This window comes from Lycorma delicatula, chromosome 2 (assembly GCF_047948215.1).
Source record: "Lycorma delicatula isolate Av1 chromosome 2, ASM4794821v1, whole genome shotgun sequence".
NCBI classification, from domain to species: Eukaryota; Metazoa; Arthropoda; class Insecta; order Hemiptera; family Fulgoridae; genus Lycorma; species Lycorma delicatula.
Window position 1 is genome coordinate 209,600,740 of NC_134456.1, and position 22,945 is coordinate 209,623,684.

The following is a 22,945-nucleotide window of genomic DNA, read 5'->3' on the forward strand; positions in this document are numbered from 1 at the left end:
CAAAGAGTAGTAACTCTTCACTACACGTAAGAGGAGATTAGGATTCTATGGACTCATCATGAGAATGAAAGATTCAAAACTTCTGAAACAACTGGTGCAGTACAATCTCAATTCAAAAAACACCAATACTGGATGCAGATGGATCAGAGAAATAAGAGAGGATCTGGCCTTGCATTAGAAGATACCACAAAGAACATAACATTAAACAAAAACATCAAAGACAAAAACAATCACAACATGATCATTTTCAATCCAGAAAGAGCTCGGAGATCGGAACATATGACAAAGTACTGCAAGGACCAAACAGTCCCTTCAAAGAGATTTGGATAATGGACTGACTAAAGCAAGATAAACAGCATAATGTATACAATTTTTTTATTACATTACACTGATTTAATTCATATGTTTTTGCTACATAAATATAAATTAAAAATCATTAAATTAGTAGGTGATGTATGGTTACTAAAAACTTAATAAGATATTTTAAAACCATTTTTGTTTTTTAACATAATTTCCCTGAACACTGATACGCTCATCGTCTTATCAGTGTCCCAAATGCTGACTCATATTCGTTTCTGGACTCCCTTCTCACCTACATTCAACCATCTTCATCGTTCATAAAACATTTACAATTTATTTAAATAGTTAACTGATCAAATAAGTAAAAATATTTTGAGCTAAATCAGGATTTTAATGCAAATGTTGAAGAAGTTAACACCCTAATACATCAGTTCTCTTCTTGGTTTATTAAGTAGTATTATGTTTCTGTTATTATGATAGAGCAACATTCATTTAATTAGTAGACATGGATCTTTCATTTCTGAAAATGAGTTAGCAACATTCCTTAAAAATTCCAAAATATATTAACATTATATATATACATATTTATTGTTTTATATATATATAAAACAATAAATATGTACATTACAGTGATTATTTAGTTAGTGTACATAACTTTCAATTTCTTTCATAAAGGTTAGGAAAATGCTTCCATTGTATTTCATAATTTTTGTATTTGGATTAGTAATTTTTCACCTTTAAGAAATCCTTCATAATCATACCAAGAGAGATTCCGCTATTAAATGCAGACCTATTTAATTATAATTTCAAAAGTCATTTTTCTTTATTTTAGATCGACTTTACTTATTATCTTTTTTTTTTCTTCTTTTTTTTTAAGAAACGATTTACCATATCAATAAGTACAATAACATACCCACAAAAATACTTGAAAGTATTCACCTAATTTAAGAATTTTCAATTATTCGTGTTAGCTTTATATGACAAGTATAAGTGAAAAGAAGAGCAAAATAAGTTTTAACAATTCTGAAAATTAATAATTCTCAGAATCATATGAGAAATCTGTGACATAACATGCTGTGTAGAAACAACTCTACTCTCATCATCTGATGACTCATTTTATGGTAAATGTGTACTGCTGCATTGGGTGGGGAAAAGAGTTACAACTGATTGAAATGAAAATGTAAAAGAGAGAATTCAAACTGGCTAAAAGAATATAGTTATAAGTGTACCAAGAGTTAAATTCTGAACACATTTTTTTTAGTTAGGTTTTATTTAAATTGTAATCTAGCATCCAATTCCATGTTGGGTCCAGATAATATTAGCATTCTAAATGTTTAAAGATATATATGAGGTGCGACAATAAAGTAATGATAAGATGTGGCAACCCTGCAGCTTGTGTAGACACACCATCTTTGACCTTGGTATATAAGCTACTTCTAGTCCAAGCGGCACATTGATGCAACTGCTCAGTCGTGAGTGTGCAGTAATAAGTGAACACGTGTTTGTGTCTCTTGTCACAGAAATGAAACCGCAAAATATTGTGCAACGGTATGCCATTTCTTTTTGCGTTAAATTGGGCGAAAACGCGACGACAACTTATGGTAAGCTTCAGAAGGCTTTTGGAGAGGAGGTTATGTCAAGAACTCAAGTTTTTCGGTGGCATAAAATTTTTAGTGAAGGCAGAACGAATGTTGAAGATGAAGACTGCAGTGGATGACCATCAACCTCACGGACAGATGTCAACTTGACCAGGGTGCGTGAAATCGTACGATCTGATCGAAGATTATCCGTAAAAATGATTGCAGAAGAACTCAACATCAATCGAGAAACGGTTCATCTAATATTAACTGAAGATCTTGGTATGAGAAAGATTTGTGCAAAAATGGTCCCCAAAAATCTCACACAACAACAGCGAGAAACACGGAAAAATGGGGCAGCCGATCTGTTAGAGCAAACAGAAATCAATCCAGATTTGTTGAGCCGTGTTATCACTGGTGATGAAGGTTGGTTTTTTCAATACGATCCAGAGACAAAACGCCAAAGTTCGCAATAGTGCTCAAAGGGATCACCCAGACCAAAAAAAGGTCTCATGTCAAAGTCAAAAGTGAAATGCATGCTTGTGTGCTTCTTCGATTACAAGGGAATTGTTCATAAAGAGTGGGTGCCTCCTGGACAAACCACTAACTAATATTTCTACAAAGAAATTTTAGAAAGACTTTGTAAACGAGTTCTTCGTGTCCGTGCCAACATTGCCGATAATTGGATTCTGCATCATCTCCCTTCAAAAATTGCTTATTAATATTTCATAAAATTATTCTTAAAGAATATGAATTATGACAACACTTAACTATTTAAGTACACTTTTTGATATTCCTTCATTATAAAAGTGCATATGTAAAAGTTGTGTTATTTGTGATGGTCAATTTTATTTTATATTATAATTTATATAGAAGTTTCAATTTATTTTTAGTGTATTAACCCTCAGGCTAATTTTTTCCCCTGTTTAGCCACCAGGAATCACCATCAGGTATTACTTCAGGGGATGGATGATATGTATGAGTGTAAGTGTAAGTGAAGTGTAGTCTTGTATAGCTCAGGTCAACCATTTCTGAGATATGTGGTTAATTGAAACCCAACCACCAAAGAACAGTGGTATCCACGATCTAGTATTCAAATCCGTATAAAAGTAACTATTACCTTTACTAGGAATTGAATGTTAGAACTCTTGACTTCAAAATTAGTTGATTGCAAAGACATGTTAACCACTAGGACCAACCAGGTGGGTTAACCTGCAGGCTAATGTAATCAGCTAATCACAGCTTAGCTATCTTTAGAAAGATAGCCTTTTAAAATGTATCTGGTAATTGTCAGTTACTATCCCATACTTATATACATTACCATATAACATTTGGTGAACTGCTAGATATTAGTTTATTTCATGCATAACAATTGTTTAAAGAAATGGATGAAAAGAGAAAAAAAGAAGGAGAATTTATTTACATCAGCTTTTTTTGGTCAGTTATGCATACTGTACTCCATGAATTTAAAGAAGGTTCTATAAAAATAGAAATAAAAATAATTATATTCTCTTTTTTCGAAACAAAAGTAAATTTGTTAACTGTACTAATTTTTCAGGTAATTTTTTAGGTTTATTCTTCTTAAAACCAACCTTTAATTAATACACTAATAAAGTTACTATTGATATTTTTAATTTTATATAAATATAGTTTAAAAATATGGTATTAACAAAGTACGGTTCTTAGAAAACTCTTCAACCATTAATCATGAAAATATGAAATTTAGCAAATTCTACTACCTTGAAACAATTTATTTTTTAGTATAAGACCACCACATCTCCAAACCTTCATCAGGGGCAACATAAAAAATCTGGACAGATTAGAGTTGAGATACATCATTTTAAAGAGCCTTAAAAAAAATTAATTTTTTAAGGCCCTTTTTTTATTCTATTCGCTAGTAATTCTTTTCAAGTGTAAAAAAGATTTAGAAGAAACAATGAATGGCATGGATGAAGTCCTTTGCAAGAACTACCAGATGAAAGTAAATAAGAACAAAATGAAAGTAATGTAATGTAGTAGAAATAAAATAGTAGACCACTGAATATAAAAATAGGATGAGAAAAGCCTATGGAGGTAGAAGAATTTTGTTATTTGGAAAGTAGAATTACTAAAGATGGACAAAGCAGGAGCGATATAAAATGCCAAATAGCACAGGCGAAATGAGCTTTCAGTCAGAAATATAATTTGCTTACATCAAAAATTAATTTAAACATCAGGAAAGCATTTTTGAAAGTACATGTTTGGAGCATAGCTTTATATGGAAGTGTAACTTGGACGATCGAAGTACCTGAGAAGAAAAGATTAGAAGCTTTTGAAATGTGGTGCTTTAGGAGAATGTTAAAAATCAGGTGGGTGGATAAAGTGACAAACGAAGAGATATAGCGGCAAATTTATGAAGAAAGAAGCATTTGGAAAAATTAATTAAAAGAAGAGCCAGTCTTATAGGGCCACATCTTAATGAACTCTGGAATGCCTTAAGGTGCTTTGATATTGAGGGATAGGTAGAAGGGAAAAATTATGCAGGCAGGCAACATTTGGAATATGTAAAACAAATTGTTAGGGATGTAGGATGTTGGAGATATACCGAAATGAAACAACTGGTACTAGATAGGGAATCTTGGAGAGCTGCATCAAACCAGTCAAATAATCAAAGAAAAAAAAAATTTGTCACATAATTACTTTTAATGTTTTCATGACTAGTTTCTAAAATGGTCTGCAGTCGTTAAAACAACTACTCAACAGTGAATACTAAAAAATAAAATTTACAAATATTCCATGCTGAAAACTATTATATTTTTATTTGAGACCACTACTCAGGGTGTTATCCTTTTGAAACCATCTTTGAAAAACATTAAATGGCTTCCATTTAGTTAGGTCTGTTGTAACCCAAAGATTTTTACAAAAAAATTCTCTTTTTTAATGATTTTTAAAATTATATTCATAACCCTACTCTGTCAATTTAAAATTTTTGAGATGTCTCCCTTATGATGACCCCCCGGGGATTTGGGATGTGGGGGTCTCGTACAAAAGAATAGATCATTCAAAGATAGTACTATTTGCTTTCTTTCATTTTTCTGTTTTATAGTTAAAAAGAAATTAAAGGGTTGCCATACTTTGTTAACACTATATTTTACAAACAGTATATATGTGCAATTTCATTCAAACTTAAGATTTATTTTTCTGCTGATTATTTAAAAAAACATTATATTTATTTATGCATGATATAAATGGTATACAAGTATGTATATAAATACCTTGCATGATATAAATGGTAATATATGATAAAACTTTTTTTTGATAAAAATTTGCTAATGACTAATATAATTTTATTGAGTGTATTGAACAAAATATTACGAAATTTCTGCTCTTCACTTTTATTATCTTCACAAAATACTGATAAACTGCTTTTCAGACTTAATAGATAATTTTAGTTTAATAATTCAGACAACATAAGATATCATGTTTAAAAAACAAAAGGTTTAGTATTGTTACAAGCTGGTAATCTGTTTTTCTTTGTTTCACATTTGTTTAATAGTGAATTAGTTATGAATTTTTGAAAGATATAAGAAATATTAATTGCACTAAAATGAAAGAACAAATTCCAGATCTTTCAGTGGTAAGTATGTAACAAACAAATAATGAATATTACTTTTAACTAAAAAAGTTAATTGCACTCATTGAACACAGAATAAAAGTAGTAGTGTAGGTGTTGCATTAATTGTTCTGTCATATATTTTTACTTTACACTGAACATCAAATCCAAGAATTTCTGTTTTGTGGAAAAAAATATTAATAGGTACATAATGTGACAGAAAGTTTTATAAGATACTAATTGCAATAGCTGGCTTCAATCTGGTGATGGCTGCACATTAACTACCACCACTACTTATAGAAATGGCAAATATTATTCCCACATAAAAAAATTCAAAAAACAAAGATCATAAAAGTATTGTTTTGCTAAATAGAGACCTTGTTTCTTATTTCAAAAAAAAATGTTTTCTACCATTTTTATAATAAATTTAATATGCTATGTTTTTTGCAATTGTGACTTGTTTTTAATTGTCTCGAATGTACATTAGCATGCAAATTAATCTGAACACAGATGCTATTTATTAAAAAATAACTTTATTTAGAAAGAAATCATACCTGTACCATTTGTGAATACCTAGTAATTAATATGTCCTCTTTATTCTTAATCACTTAAAATGATTTTTTTTTTTTAATAATAATAACTGATCCTGTTGGAGTAGTCCTTTTCTTTTATGACCACATTTGCCCTTACTTTGAGGTGAAAAGGAACTAGTTTCTTTAAATTGTTTTAAATAGGATTCATTGTCCCTAGTCCAAGATTTGGCACTGATTCAACAAGGTTACTACACATTTTTTTTATTTCTTCACCATGAAACCATACCAATATTATTGTTTTAAGAGGTCAATTTTTGTGGTGTAGTTCGTTCTTGAGAATCATTCTCTGAATATTGCCAAAAGATTTTAAACTGGTTTTAAGAGTGGGAAGTTGTCTGGCTACGGGAACACTTTAATGATTTTTCTTCAAAAACTTTTTGCACTTTTTTGGTAGTATGGCATGACACCAAATCTTATTGGAACACTCCATTCCCTTATGGGAATTTTTTTGAAGTTGTGTAACCCCCTTTCTTTCAGAATTTTTATATATCCATCACTTCTTAACATACCATCTACTGGAAGTAATGAACAAGGACCTTCAAATGTGAAACAATCTCAAAACATTTTTTCTGGGAATGTTTAACTGATTGTTGGATATGGGCCGATGATGTATTTCTCACATAAAAATGTGACTCTTCGGAAAACATCAACATTACTGTTCTATCAACCAATTAGTATGTGCTTTCGCCTACAAGAGCCTTTATTTTGCACATTTCTAGTGTTAAAAGCTGCTGTTTAGCTGGCCAATGAGCTTTCCATCCGCCTGCTAGAAGTCAGCATCTTACAATAGTCACATGTAAATCTGTTCCACTGGCTGCTAATTCTTTATTTAAGTCCACGGCAGATAATTTTGGGTCAAATTTACTTTTTCTCACTAATAATAATAACTGATCCTGTTGGAGTAGTCCTTTTCTTTTATGACCACATTTGCCCTTACTTTGAGGTGAAAAGGAACTAGTTTCTTTAAATTGTTTTAAATAGGATTCATTGTCCCTAGTCCAACCTGCACTCAGAAGATATTTGTTATTGTGTCACACTGGTATGCTCAAAAAGAGAAACAGTTTTCAATTGCTTTCTTGGAGTTGTCTGTTATTATAAATTCAAGACACGTAGAACAAAAAGTACAAAAATATGATTTTGTAATAAAAAATGAAATAAACTTTCACAAAATACTATTTATGACATGAAAATTGCTAAATAGACAAAGATAAATAACTTCACATTACATAGACAGCTTAAAGGATGGGTATAGTCAAGGGTGTAGTCACAACACAGAAATAAAAAAAAATTCCTGTGATCGGGTCAATTTGCACACTACTGTATATAAAAAAGTAATTGTTAAAAAGGAAGAATATTCTTTAAAAATATATTAAAAGATGAAATATTTTATGTTAAAAGAGAAGATATCTCAGTAAAATAAATATTAACTTACTGTTTCATTAAAATCAGTTTTCCTGTTGTGGAATGAGCTAAGAATTATACAATTGAAACTCATTTAAAATAATACTAACATTTTAGAAAGGATCTTACTATAAATAATGTGTAGACAAAAGTTAAATTTTATTTTGGATTGATTTAAATTCACATAATTTTGTCAATTTTAAAATATGTAAATTTTATGTTTATTATAAGGACATCAAATTTTTATTGGTGAAGTGGGTCTAGTGAAGTCAAGAATACTTGACCATTTTGAAAACTACTGAGTTTTTGTTCACCTTAAAAGCAGAAGACTGTTTGAAATTAACTGTTAGAATACCAAAATATTTAGGTTTTGCTACTTGAAGTAGATCTAAGGAGGGAAGGAAGTTAGATTTTTGACACTAAAGTTTAGGATACCTGTGTGCCCAAGGAAGCTAAAGCTTCATTGATATCATGAATAGTTTTATTAACCTCCAGTAGCAATACTTTTGTTTTTTCCTGTTAGCCTCCGGGAATTATTGTTCAGGTATTACTTCAGAGGATGATATGCATGAGTGTAAATGTAGTGTAGTCTAGCACAGACTCAGTTCAACCATTCCTGAGATGTGTGATTAATTGAAACCCAACCACCACAGAACACTGGACCACGACCTAGTATTCAAATCCATATAAAAGTAACTGCCTTTACTAGAACTTGAACACTGGAACTCTCAACTTCCAAATCATTTGAAAGGAACAGGGAATTATGATGTGTGGCAGCAGGGCAAGGAGGTATAACCCACTAAGTTGGTCTAGTAGAGAACTCATCATCACAAATCAGCTGATTTCAAAGTCAAGAATTCTAAGGTTCAAATCCTAGTAAAGATAGATACTTTTGTAGGGATTTGAATACTAGATCGTGGATACCAGTGTTCTTTGTGGTTGAGTTTCAATTAACCACACACATCAGGAATGGTCGACCTGAGGCTGTAGAAGTTTACACTTTATTTACATTCAAACATATCCTCATTCATACTCTGAACCACCATAAGGTTATGGTGGTTACAGAGGCAAGAAAAGAGAGAGGACAAGGAGGTATGAAATTTATAACTCAGTTGATTTGTTGGTACTGGTACAATAATGTTTTACAAACAACTATTTGAATTTTGTAATATTTAATGTTTTTTTTTTTTATTTTAGAAGGATTAATTGATCTGAAGGGCAAGGGTACTTGAGACTTTAGCCTCTAACACACTACACGATTTTTTAACATGTCTCATTATCAAAATGTCATAAATTAAAATGTTTATTAGTTTAAAGAAGTCAGGTTGTAATTCCTAGGAATGTAAGGGGATCTGGACAAGACAACATTGAGTCTTTTTTTACAAGTTCCTAAAATTAAATACCATTCTTTAAAAATAAAAATATAATTTGAATAATCAGTTAAGTCACTTTTTGTTAATTTTGGGGATCTTGAATGGCTAGGGGACAAAAGGAGTTTGTTCCTCTAAGCCACAATTTAGTTTATTTACCTGACCCCCAAAGGTAAAATGCACTTTGCAAAAGAATAGCTCACCTATCACATTTTTCAGCCTTTTTTTTAAATTTAAGTTGTGAGAGGTCCAAACTTGATGACATTCAAATCATCACTTAGTTTTTTAACAGATTTAGGAAGCAGAACCACTTTTTTCACAAAGATACACTATTTCATGTTTTAAATTTAAAAGAGCTTGAGCACATAAGGACCTAAGCAAGCAAACATACTAGAATATTTTTGACACCTTTAAGTTTTTTACTTTTCTTTTAAAGCAGAAAGTACTTAAAAAATTATTCAAATTCTATTATATTTTAATTTCTCTTAATTTATAGTGGGAAACAAAACACATGTTTAATAAAGATATATCAGCTTAATCGTAAATTGTACTTAAAAACTAGTAATATTATTAAAGTTTCATTAGCTTTACTAAAATAATATTTTGCAGCCCAGGGTTGTATAATTTATTAAAAATATTTCTTCCATGTCAATCCTAGCAAACAATAATGCTTTTTTAAGTGAGCAATTGCACTGAGGGAATTTCTATGTGATGCAAATATGACAAAATGGATTGGTTAATTTGTTCTCTACATATAATAAATTCAGTGAAAAAAAAGTGTATTAGATCTGCATTTCACAGTAAGGTATATTTTGAAGGATCATCTATAGAACATCAGGTTTGAGACGTATCGATTTTATAAAATGAGAAGAATATTAAAAATTTGCCAATAAGACTGATAAATATGTCAAAGAAATTTATGTAATTCTTTGAAGAGCAATGCACCCTTCTGAAAAAAAAAAGACAGAAGTAATTTTAGGACCACAGACTCCACATACCTGTTATCATGTATATATGAAAATTGTCATAAAAAGTTTTACGTGCACTAAATTCTATCTTAAAAATAATGATTATTACATAAATAAAGTTTATTTTGTAAAGAACATTTAATTTAATAAAATATTAAAGCTTTTCTTTATTTTTTTAAAGGTGCAGCTATTTTATTAGCTGGGCTAGAATATATTCAAATTATGTATATTATACTATCCATAGTGTATGTATTTCCATGTGTCATTGTTTTAATAATTCTTGTATTTATAACATCTATGTTAAAGGGTACTTATGTTTGGATAAAATCTATTTTAAATGAAAAATATGACGTTCCAAGGGCTTGCCGAATACTTTCTGCTAAAAACAAACAACTAAAAGTAGTAGATGATGATGGTCAGGTAAACTGTAAAAATAACTTCTACATTTTTTCTTGTTTATATTTTGATAAAGCTTTTTTGTTATAAATAATCATAAATAAAAAGAATTTATTTTATTTATGTTATCAAATAAAATCAAATGCTCTCCATATAAAATACACTCAGTACAAAAAAAAAACACATTAATAACTTCATATTTCAAAAAAACTGCTTTCTAAACTGCTTTTATATGTTGATGATAGCTCAATGTTATTATCACACCCTGATACTGGAGCTTTCATTCAGTTGCTTAAACATGACCTTAACAGTATGAATAAGTGTGATTTCCAGCAAATGATCTATTGACTGTTATAATTAAAACTTTTCAAACTTAATTGTAATTTTACAATTAATGATAAATTAATTTTAAGATATAATCTAATTCTTTGTCAATCAGCTACATTTTTGGACTTGAATCTTGAAAATTCATTAACATGGAGAGACCCAGAATAAATGGTGATAAACTTCATGTAGATAAACTGAATAAATCATTTTTTTGATCTCTGAATAACATTATGGATATGAAATACCTTTTGCGGTGTATTTTTTGGTTGTGCATTTAGCAATTTAAATTATGACAAATATTTTGAAAATTCAGTTCATAGTTACAATAAAATTTACCTTATAAGAAATGATTATATTAGAGTTATGAAAAATATTTGTTACAGGTTTTCACACCTACCTCATTTTAAGCTTCCTCAAATCTTTCCCTTGGCCTGTATTTATATTTATTAGTTATCCTTTTTATATTAAAAAAAAACAACATATATATTTTTTTGTTGTTTTAAAGTTGTTTTACATAAAATATGTTCATATTGAAAGATGTAATGTAATGTTCCTTTAAAAAAAATGTTTTCTGTGGGCTTTTCATGTCTAATAAACCATGACATAATATTTATCATACATATATAATCTAACTATGCCATAGTCTCCTTCTAGAATTGATGAGGGATATCCATAAATTTAGTAATACTGTAGTACGTTTTATGTGGAGAAGCAAAATTATTAAATCTTTGATATAAACTTATATTTTGCATTTACTTTATCATAATGTTCATTTGAGAAAAATTAAACTGATCATAAAAGTTGAAAATAAGAATTTTGTGTTAAATACATAAAGCTTAATCTAAAGAAAAATTTTATTACTAGAATGTAACAGAATATTTTTTAAGATTATGTCACAGAAATAATCCAGTACTATGGTTAAGCATCAGGTGTTATATGGTTGTCTTTCAGTGTAGCTCAACAAATGAAGGTGTAGCCGTTCTTTTTTAATTTTAACACTATTGGTCCTTGTCACACACTATTACAACAGAAACTGAGATTCAACTACCAACAGAGTCTGAGAAAAACGTCCACTAAATGTCATGGATATTTTTAGATTGTCATATGATTCACACTTGCTAAAAGTTTAGAATTGTATTTCAAGTATTATTTCTATTCTGTTCTATTTCATACTCTATTTGTTAGATATCATATATCTTTAATAAAAAAAAAACAAAAAAAACACCTTAACAGAAAGGGGAGCAGTTTTTCCACAGAGATTTCAAAAGAAGAGGTTGAAGAAGAAATATCAGTTTCATATTCTTTTATTTTTCAGGTTAATTAGAATAATTATGTTTACAGATGCTTTATTTTAGAAAAACAGGTTTAACTGTAGCACTTGGTTTTCTACTAAAAATGTCTACTATAATTAATTTGCAATATGGCACTTATTGACATTATTATGTTACAATAAACAGTCAGTTAATCAGTAAAAAAACATTTATTTTTTTCAGAATAAATATAATTTAAGGATTACATTCAAAATTATCAATTAAATATTAAAAATGACTATGATACACTAAAATAATTTTAATAATTACTCATTAATAAAGAAGGAAATTTCTGATGTTATTAACATGCATCAAGTAGATTACACAACCACTTTTGATACAAATTTATCAGCAGTACAAATGGTGTATCATATTGTGGTATATCACACAAAATTATTATTTAATTATTGGTAAATCACTGTAAAAAATGATCATACAAAAATACTTGGAAACACTTTCTCATACAAAAATATAAACCATATCAGAAATACAAAAGTTGTTGAAAAGATGGTACAGATTTCTGTACCATCTTTTCAACAACTTAATAAAAAAGTAATTTTTTATTAAGTCATTTGACTTAATAAAAAATTACTTTCAAAAGAGAAGAAATTTATAATCCCCACAATAGAAGTTATAAAAAAAACTTTAAAAAAGCAGGCTATAAAATACGTAGTCATAATGTCTGCAATAGGTATATAAATATTTGACTGGTATTTACAATGAAGCTGCAAATTTGAAAAACTAATGTTTACAAAGAGAGAGAGTGTGAGTTTTTCCAGATATTTATAAAATGTTGCATTTTCATTCTCATATATATTTTAAATCAATAAGAAGATTTAAAATATATGGTGGATAGTCCGTTTGAAGTACTACAAAACTTGATACGGTTTATCATTTGCTGGTGATCAAATTACACTGACAGAAATCAATAAATGAATTATATTTTTCTAAAACAATTTTTTTTTGGATTTGGCACAAAATGTCATGATCAGAAAAAACTTAGAAATAAAATTTAACATAATTCTTTACATATTAGAAGAAAATAAATAATTAAAACATATTTAAATAAGCTTCATATTTAAATGTTTAATAATTTTTTTTTTTAATTTTTCATCCATTAGGAATTCTGGGTAAGTGTAGGATCTGCCTTGAAGGGACTGCATCCATCATCATTAATAGCTTTGGATGACATGATTGCTCTGGGTGAACTAGAAGAATATTCAATCTTAAGGAATCTACACATTCGTTACAATCGAAACCTCATTTATGTATGTAATAAAAATTTTTCTTTCTCTAAACATATTTAAACAATTACAGTTTACAGATATTTAAGAAAAATGAAGCAGTTTACAGATATATGAAACAGATAGTTGAGGATATAGAATGTCAGGGAATTTAAAAAAAAAAGATTAATAGAGAATAGAATAAAACAAGAATATCAGTCAAACAAGCGATGTAAAAAAAAATCATTTATTCCAGAAATCTCATTCATTACTCATCTTGTCATACTTTATATTAAAAAAAAAAAAAAAAAATTCATGTGAAATAAATAATTTTTCAATTGCTCCTATCACAAAACAATCTATTTTTTGGTATGATACCACCACAACCCAAGTCTGAAGGAGTGGAGATACATCAGTTTAAAAGACATTGAAAACAAAAATTTTGGCACAAAAAATTTTGTGCTACAACCCTAACCAAAATGACGACGACCTTTTAATATTTTTCATATATAGTTTCAAAGGTAGCCAGCCAGCCTTTTGTACACATCTCATGTAGTGGTCTCATATCGAAATATATATTACTATATTTGGTAAGTAGAAAAATTTGCTAAATTTTATTTTTTTTAGTGTATAGTTGAACTTTTATTTAAGAGGTACTGTAGGTACAATTAAAAAAAGTTTTTTTTTAAATAAAAAGTCTGTTGTATATTAACAAATTTCTGCCATCTCATGTCATGTAGGACATACATAAAATAATTCTTTTCACTGTCAAATGATAATTGTTCATTAATCTATAAAAATATATATTTTCAACAATGAAAGATATAGGAGCTTGTCACTTAAATCATGCACAGGAATGAGCCACAGCCAATCCAATTTTATGCTGTAAAGAAAATTAAATTTTAATTGTTAAGAAATTTCTAATCTGTTTCAAGGCTGATGCTGTATAATATACACATATTTGTTTTTCTGTCAGATGAAGGAAGTGGGAAAAAATATTTAATTGATATTACTTATAATTATTCCCTAAAAAAAATGTGTTTATATAAACAGTTTTTTTTATATAATGCAGTTTGATCATGGATCAAACTGCATTATAAAAGTAAGTTAATTAACCTTAACTTACTTTTATTTATTTATTTATTTTCTTTTATAACTATACTTTAAAAATTTACTAGACTACTAATTCATTACAACCACTTTATTACAAGTCCCTTTTAAAATTTTTAAGTCGCACTCCCTCAGAGGCTTGAAATGTGGTGGTCTCATATTCTACAAATCTGATGTGGATACCACATGATTTCCTTGTACCCCTGTTAAATTATATATACACATTTTTGGCTGCACTTCATTTAAACTTATTTCATTTGAAAGTGAGATACAATACTCCAGTTCTTTAATAAAGTGGACAGTTACACAATTGTATTGTGGTGGACACCTCATTGCATCACATTTTTTTGTGGTGTCTGTATCAGCATTTTATATTATTTTATACATTAATTTTGTTTCACGTTGTTCAAGTAGAGTTACTTACACCTCATAACACCAGTTATGTGGTGAAAGCAACACTATTAAGTATTAGTAAGTAATTGAGTAAGTGACACTATTACACCACATAACACCAGTTATGTGGTGTAAGTGAGAACATGTCAGATACGTAACCATGCACACATCGATTGAAATCTGACTTCATATACAATTTAAAAAAAAAAATTTTTTTTGTTGATTTAAATGTATTGATTTATTAATAATTATTAACCTCTGTATGCATTTTTGAATTAAAATGAAAAGTATATAAAATTTTGTTTCACTAATAACTTCTGATTTTTTTTCGTTTTTCTTTTTCAGTCGAAGGTTAATTATTATTAATAAATCAGTATATTTAAATTTAAAAAAAAAATGAGAAGAAGTCGAATTTGAACCGATGTGTATTCTCCTTGTAAGATCCAAATATTTCATTAATTAAAATTTTATTTGGCTATAAATCTGGAACCAATGAGAGTAAGTACCACTTATGATATTGTTGAAAAGCTCCCAGTGAGGGCTTATTTCTGCAATTAAGAAAAAGTTCAAAATCCAAATTTTTTTGGATCTTACGCTTTTTTGGATAATTTTGGTCCAGTCGATTGCAATCAAAAGGGGAGATGCACAACTAGATGTTAAAACAGTGCTAAATCCAAAATTTCAACATCCTACGGCTAATCGTTTTTAAGTTATGTGAGATACATACGCACGTATGTACGTACAGACATCAAGCCGAATCTAGTCAAAATGGATTCAGGGATGGTGAAAATGGATATTTCCGGTGAAATCTGAAAACTGAATTTTTCCATATTTGATCCAATTTTACCAATTAAGAAATTTATAATCTGGGTCAAAACTGATAGAAAAAGATAGAAAATTTTGATAAAATGTGAAAGGGAGAAAACTTAAATTTATTTTATCAAATAAAATAAAAATGTTAAATAAGTTTGTTTATATATCATGCATGGTACACCCACATAACATTAAATTTAAATTAACAGGTAAATATATACATATATTTACCTCTCCCTCTATCTATATATATATAGAGGAGAGTATGAGAGAGAGAAAGAGAGTGAGATAAATTAAATTAATAGGTAAATATTTATAGAGAAAGAAAGAGTGAGAGAGTGTTAGTTCTCCTGGGATTTTCATAACCTGTTTTACTTGTGAAAATAATGGAAAAAATTCATATAAACACATATGTCCTAAATTGCTTCATTTGTGAGTTATGGCTAGTGAAAAATTTCACTCGAATTTCAGCTACCTTGGTGAAATGAGGTATACTGAAATTTTTAGAATGTCAATTCAGGGACAGAATATTTCTTATGGTTTTTCACCTGAAAAATTGAATAAATTAGGTCCCAAAACCATATCTGAAATTTATAGGGTAATTTAACCTGTTTTGTATAAAAAAACAGGATTAATAACCCTGTTTGTCAAACAATAACTTTGTTAAATGGGTAATAAACACAAAAAAAGTTAAATAAAACTTGTTTTGGGTAAATCATTACTAATTTACCAGTAGGGAGTAATAAATTACTCCCTACTGGTAAATTAACTTTCTATTTCGTAGAAAGTAATGGAGATACAGGTTCTGGGACCCATTTTTAAAACTTTTTCGGTTCGAAAACCATAAGAAACCATTAAATTTGTCCATTAGTTTACTTTCCCAGAATTTCAATAAGGATTCATTTCAGTGGAGGAGCAGAAATCTGGGGGGGGGGAATCTTTCACTAGCCTTAACTCGCTAATAAAGGGTTTTCGACTATGTTTATATGAACATTTTTGATTATTTTAATGGGAGTAATACACCTATGAAGTTTAGCAGAATTCTCCCGGGACACTCTCTGTATTAAAAATATTTAAATTCACTTTATTAATTAGATACTAATTTTAATGAAAATTAATATTCTAGACTTACATTGGAATGGTATTGATTGCTGTCAATCCATATCAACAGTTACCAATTTATAGTGAAACAGAAAGAAAGAAGTATAAAGGAAGCAAATTAACAGAACTTCCACCTCATTTATATGCAATTGGTAATGAATGTTTTCAGTCTCTAATAAAACAAAGAAAAAGTCAGTGCATAATTATCAGGTATTTATGAAAATCTTTTTAAATATACTCTAGTTATATGTATATAATATTAATTGTATTATACCTTATTAAATAAATACTCTCCTAACTTGGCTCCATGAAGTTCATATCAAAGATGAATTACACCATCAATTTATTTCAACAGGAAAATAAATCCAACTGCAGAACAAATTTATTCTTAATAAACTATTACATTTTTCTTGACTGAGAATCCTCATTAAAATGTAAATGAGCTGTTTATGAAGTATCAGTAAGTTCAGCTGTAGAAAGTTTATTGTTATTACTTAAAAAATTGTTCAAATTGTTAAAACATGTACAATGCAAGTAGAATGTGAATCCCAAAATGTAAAATTTGAAAGATTTAATATTTGCAACATGGAAATTTCATATTAGATTAATTTTTTCCTGTTTAGCCTCTGGGAATTACCGTTCTGGTATTACTTCAGAGTATGTATGAGTGTAAAAGAAGTGTAGTTTTGTATCTATCTCAGTTTGACCATTTCTGAGATGTGTGGTTAATTGAAACCCAACCACCAAAGAACACCGGTATCCATGATCTAGTATTCAAATCCGTACAAGAGTACGGATACTTGAGTATCCACAGAGTTTAAGTCCTAGTAAGACTTGAACTCTGGAACTCTTGACTTCCAAATCAGCTGATTAGGATTCACCATTAGACCAAGCCGATGGGTTACATATTAAATTGTTAGACAAAAATATCATAACCAGATGTTATTTATACCAATACAATTTACGTATTTTGATTTTTCTTTAAACCTGATAATATAAGCATTATAGAGGTAAAAACTGAAATGATTCCTAATGCAGAATTCATAAGATTTAATAAATAGTACAGGTGATTACAAATGAAATATACACTTTTGATAGCTTATTAAACATTTATTTTTTTAGGAGTTGAGATGATACTAACATGATTATATAGAAGATTCTTTAAGCACCATCAAAATTATGTCAGCTGACAGAAGCCAAACTTACTATCTGAGGTCCTATTAGTTAAACACAGACCTCCTACTTCTATTAAAAATATTTTTATTTCATTTAAATTTTTAAAGTAGATTTATTAGGCCATGCAGTGAAGATTATGAAATCAACCTGACTTGCTATCAAGTCATTAAAAATTGCATCGATAATGTAAAACTTACATAACATGCTTTCTATAATAATATGATATTGTTCCATCAGTTTGTTCCTTTAAGAGATAGATCAATCATATTAAAGTGACAAATTTGCTCTTAAAAGTTGTATAACACATTCAGGTTTATTGATCACACCTACTGCATGTGTGATAAAAAAACATTTACTGTGTTGTATTTTGTGTGTAAAAAAATTTATAGTTTATGTGTACAACTAAGTGTACTAAGTAAAACAAAGTGTAAAAAAGTTGTGATTTATGGTATCCTTAGTAGTAAATGCTGAACTGAATGTTTTTTTTTTTTAAATTATGATAATCATAAAGAATTCACATCACATCCAGGAGTGTGTATGGTGATATCACCAAACTTTGAATTTATTTCTTTTTATGTGATTTTTAAGTAGGTTTATTCATCATTTCCATAGAATTGATAAATTGATGGCAAAAATAAGTGAAGGAATTTAAGAAAAGTTTTTCTTCAGGCATTACAGATACAAGATAGCAGCAACAAATATACTGAAAACAGCTCAGCTAAAAAAACTGTTTTAGTAAATTTTAAATGATATCAACTACATCATATCTTAATTTTATAGCTATGATAATAACATATGAATAACAAAATTCTTTGATATAACTAAAAATGGCAGTCTGCCATTTTTTTATAACTAAATAAATTGGCAATGAAACTGGAGAAAGTATTTGTTTAATTTTTGTGACCCATAGGGTTAAGTTATTAAGCATGGCTTTACCAACTGTCAGACTATCCTTATGTCAATATTGAGGATGCTACTCCTTCGACGTTCCAAATGATAGAACTACAGCTTTAATGCATGTGGTTTACTGCATACAAGGTTGTTTTCAAGAAATGATTTTTATTAATATAAATCATGAATGTCATGTGTAATTTTTAGAATTATTTGTATATTTTAATAACAATTATATGATTACTATTACAGCACTATTAAACTCTTCTACTTCCTTTAGTACATTTTAATACGTTTTTAAGAAAATATATACCATAACTAAAATTTATATGGATGAGCAGTTAAACTGCGATGTGTAAATATACCATACATATTCCAAAGTCTGCTATTTTATTTTTAAAAATTATCATTGACAGTTTCTATGGACAAAAATTGATTTAATTACTTTGTCACTGTAATGCTTAAATAGATTAAAATTATCATCAGTGTAAAAGAACATAGCTACTTTACTATTTTTGTTAATAGTGGTGAAACTGGAGCAGGTAAAACCGAAAGTACAAAAGTGTTATTAGAATATTTGGCAGCACAAAGTGGAAAAAAAACACAAGTTGAACAACAAATTATTCAAGCAAACCCAGTTCTTGAAGGTAAAATATAAATCTTTAAAAATTGATTGATTATAGATAATCATAAAATAAAAATATAATATTTAGATTAAGTTAATTTATAATCTATGCGGATACTTTCTTTAAGACTCATTTTCATTAGAAAACTTGGGTTTAACTGATTTTGATAGCATGATACAGTTGAATATACAATTAGACAAACATCTGTGAGAATACTTTTGCTACTAGATGACATTAACATGAAAACAAAACTAGAAATGTATCTGAGTAATAAAAACATTACGTTTACTTAATGTTTTCATTGAATGAAAAGTGTTTGATTTCTTTAGAAATCAAAAATGGTTGGAAAGATCAGCAATGAGAAGCCTAATTCCTTTAACAGCACAAGTTCTGTAATGTTTAAAGGTTTACAGGTTCTGTAATATTGTTCTGAACAATGGGTCTGTAGACCCATGTTCTAGTACAATTTTCTAGCTAGTGTTACACTAATTCTGCGACTTACTTGGATCCAATGAATTCTGTCTTAGAACCCTTTTTTAGCATGCTTAAACCAATAATATATAAAACTGATTAAAATTTAATTTTCTAAGTACTGCCTAAATAGTCAATAACACTATTATATGTTATTATGTAACAAAGGCGGGATTTATTACTTCTGGTAGAGGATTATGATAGTTATAGCACAGCCATTCTATAACTAATTTACTTCAGGCTTTCCACTTAATAAATTATTATAAATTATCATTAAGATTGCAAAACTGGATAAAAATAAATTTGTTTAACAAAATGGATAATTTAATATTTGGCCTTATAAAAAAAAATTATTATATGATTTGCTTTTAGTATTGATCAGAGCAGCTGATCTATGATTTTAGTATATCATTTTAAAATAAATTACCAAAAATAAATGCAAGGAATGAGACATAATATTCTATGAGAATCAGCCCATAGGTTGATTTTCCTCCCCAGCACTACTATTCACTGCTATATAAATGCTTAGATAGCATTACAGAGACATAGTAGATCAAGGGTTATAACATAAATAATCAGTTCCTTTTCCCTATGAAGAATACACTATCTATTACAAATGACTGGTATGCAACCACATGAAAATGAATACTATATAGAATTATTTCTTACTATTTTCTGAATAATGATCACTGAATAGACAGATTCATGATGTAGGGTAAACCACAAACTCTTTTTGTGCATATTTTCATCAGGATAAGAAAGTACCTATAAGTAAAAGTAATGTCTGCAATATCAAAATAATATTAAAATATTATTATCAAAATTTTTTTTTATTCAAACACATCTTACATTTATGGATTAAAGTAAACTACAGCAGTGTCTATTTTTAACATGACACTTGATATACTTGCGTAAGTAAGTCTATACTTGTACACAGATATGCTAAATACAACTATATCATCATACAACTTATATCACATTGTTTATTGTATGATATAATTAAGATGTTAAGAGGTGCTTAACAAAATATATTCTATATAACTAATCATAGGAGTAATTTGGTTTGTATAAAAGATTAATGTTGAAATCAATTGTAAAATGCATTTCATGTTGTTTCAGCATTTGGAAATGCAAGAACAGTACATAATGACAATTCCTCAAGATTTGGTAAACTGATAGAACTAAATTATAATGAATTAGGTTCATTAGAGGGTGCTTCTATTCAACAATATCTTCTTGAAAAATCTCGAGTAACACAATTAAAAATAGGAGACCAAAATTATCATATATTTTACAGTTTGATTAGAGGGCTTTCTTGGAATGAAAAATGTGAACTGGATCTGAAATCTTGTTATCAGTTTGATTATTTAAATAAGGTACGCTAGTCAATTCAGTAAACCAATAATTACTCCAGTAAATCTATAGTTACATTAAATATTAACATAAAATCAGATATTTATATTAAGAAGTATTCCACGTATAGAGCTTTTTTTTTAAAATTGACTAAGTACACTGTATTTTAAGGTGAATGCTGTAAATAATTAACCTGTATGTGAGATTTTTTTGCTCTTTGTACCTGTATCAGTAGTAAAAGCTTTTGATAATTTTTACCATAAAATAAATTGTACTGTGTGTATATATGTATATATATATATATATATACAAGGTCTGTAAATAAAGTAATAAGATTAGTTTTTTTGGGCAGCCAAAGTGGCAACACTGTAAAGTTACTAGTAAACATATGGTAATATGAAAAGCTGATTTATATTAGGTATTAATATTTTTAGTCTATTGTTGCCATGTAAGACGTAAAAAACTTTTGTGAATCATGTTTTTGTTGTGCATTACAAAAATGAGTGATACTAATTATGAGCAATATTGTGCAATCAAGTTTTATGTTTCAGTGAGAATGCTACTGAAACTTTTTCAAAATTGAAAAGGGCATATAGAGATGACACTCTGTCACAAGCCCAAGTTTTTAGGTGGTTTAAAGCATTTTCAGATGGCCAGGAATCAGTTGTGGATGATCTACACTCTGAAAGACCATTAACGTCAAAAAATGATAACAATGTTGAGCGAATCAGAGATTTGATACGGTACAACTGGTGATTAACTGTCAGAATGATTGCAGAACAATTGAATTTGAACTGTACCACAGTACATCAAACTTTGACAAACCAATTGAACATGAAAAAAGTTTGTGTAAAATTGGTCCCAAAAAACCTCACTGTTGAATAGAAAAACAACAGGGTGTAAGTGTGCCAAGATGTTCTAGGGCGAATTAAAACTGATCCTGATTTTCTAAAAAATGTTATTACTGGTGATGGATCTTGGATATTTGAGTATGACCCAGAAACAAAACGCCAGACTAAGGAGTGGCACACTTCAAACCCACCACGTCCCAAAAAAGCAAAAATGAGTGAATTAAAACCATGCTAATTTGTTTCTTCAAAATAGTAATGGCACTCTCCATAAGGAATTTTTGCCTACAGGACAGACTGTAAATAAATATGTTTAAGAATATCTTGAAAAACTGCGGAAAGAGTTGCCCACATGAGACCAGCCATCAAAAACAACTGGATGCTATATCATGACAATGCACCTTGTCACACTGCACTCTCAATTAATGAGTTTTTGGCAAAGAAAAATATTCATGTAATTCCTTAATCACCTTATTCACTTGCCTTGAGTCCCTGTGACTTTTTCCTGTTCCTGACTTTACAAAAACACCTCAAAGGACACCATTTGGAAGAGTAAAAAACATTTTTAAAAAATGTAACTGACCATCTGAAGGATGTCATGATTTCTGAGTTCCAACACTGCTGTGAAGAGTAGGAAAACCATTTGATGCGTTGGTGGCTTCCCAAGGGAACTATTTCGAAGGCGCTAGAGTCCATGTATAACTGGATTGTAAATAAAAAATTTTTCTGAACCATTCTCATTATTTTATTTACAGACGTTGTGTATATATATATATATATATATATATATAAAATGTGTTATGTGTGTGGGCACATGCACACTCTCAAGCGTGCATGAGAGAGAGAGTGTGTGACCAAGCAACAGTGAGTGAGGGAGATAGGGAGGAGGATGCATACTTGTTTGATTACAATACCACAAATACTTTCAGTTACTTTTCATATGTACTAGATAAAGATTACTTTTATAAGCTTAAAAGAATATTTAAAATTACATGAATAACCTAGGCCCATAATCAATTGTTTTAGATAAAAGTTATTTTTAAAGTGAAAAGTATTATTTTTAAATCTAGCAGTGAACTGTAAGTTATGGAAATTTATTTGAAAAT

The 22,945-nt window shown here is 28.9% G+C and overlaps 1 protein-coding gene across 4 annotated transcripts in view; it reads left to right on the top strand.

Moving 5' to 3' along the window:
• The first annotated feature begins 5,328 nt into the window (after positions 1-5,328).
• The window catches only part of LOC142319624 (myosin-VIIa-like), a 58,767-nt gene continuing 41,150 nt past the window's right edge, over positions 5,329-22,945 (top strand). For 3 of the 4 annotated variants that reach the window (XM_075357118.1, XM_075357117.1, XM_075357120.1), the window contains exons 1-6: positions 5,329-5,493; positions 10,108-10,221; positions 12,956-13,102; positions 16,500-16,684; positions 19,067-19,188; positions 20,758-21,014. In XM_075357118.1, coding sequence (XP_075213233.1) covers positions 5,464-5,493; positions 10,108-10,221; positions 12,956-13,102; positions 16,500-16,684; positions 19,067-19,188; positions 20,758-21,014 — 855 coding nt within the window. In that variant the 5' untranslated portion in view covers positions 5,329-5,463. The remainder of the gene's footprint in view (positions 5,494-10,107; positions 10,222-12,955; positions 13,103-16,499; positions 16,685-19,066; positions 19,189-20,757; positions 21,015-22,945) is intronic. The other variant, XM_075357119.1, reaches the window with a different exon arrangement.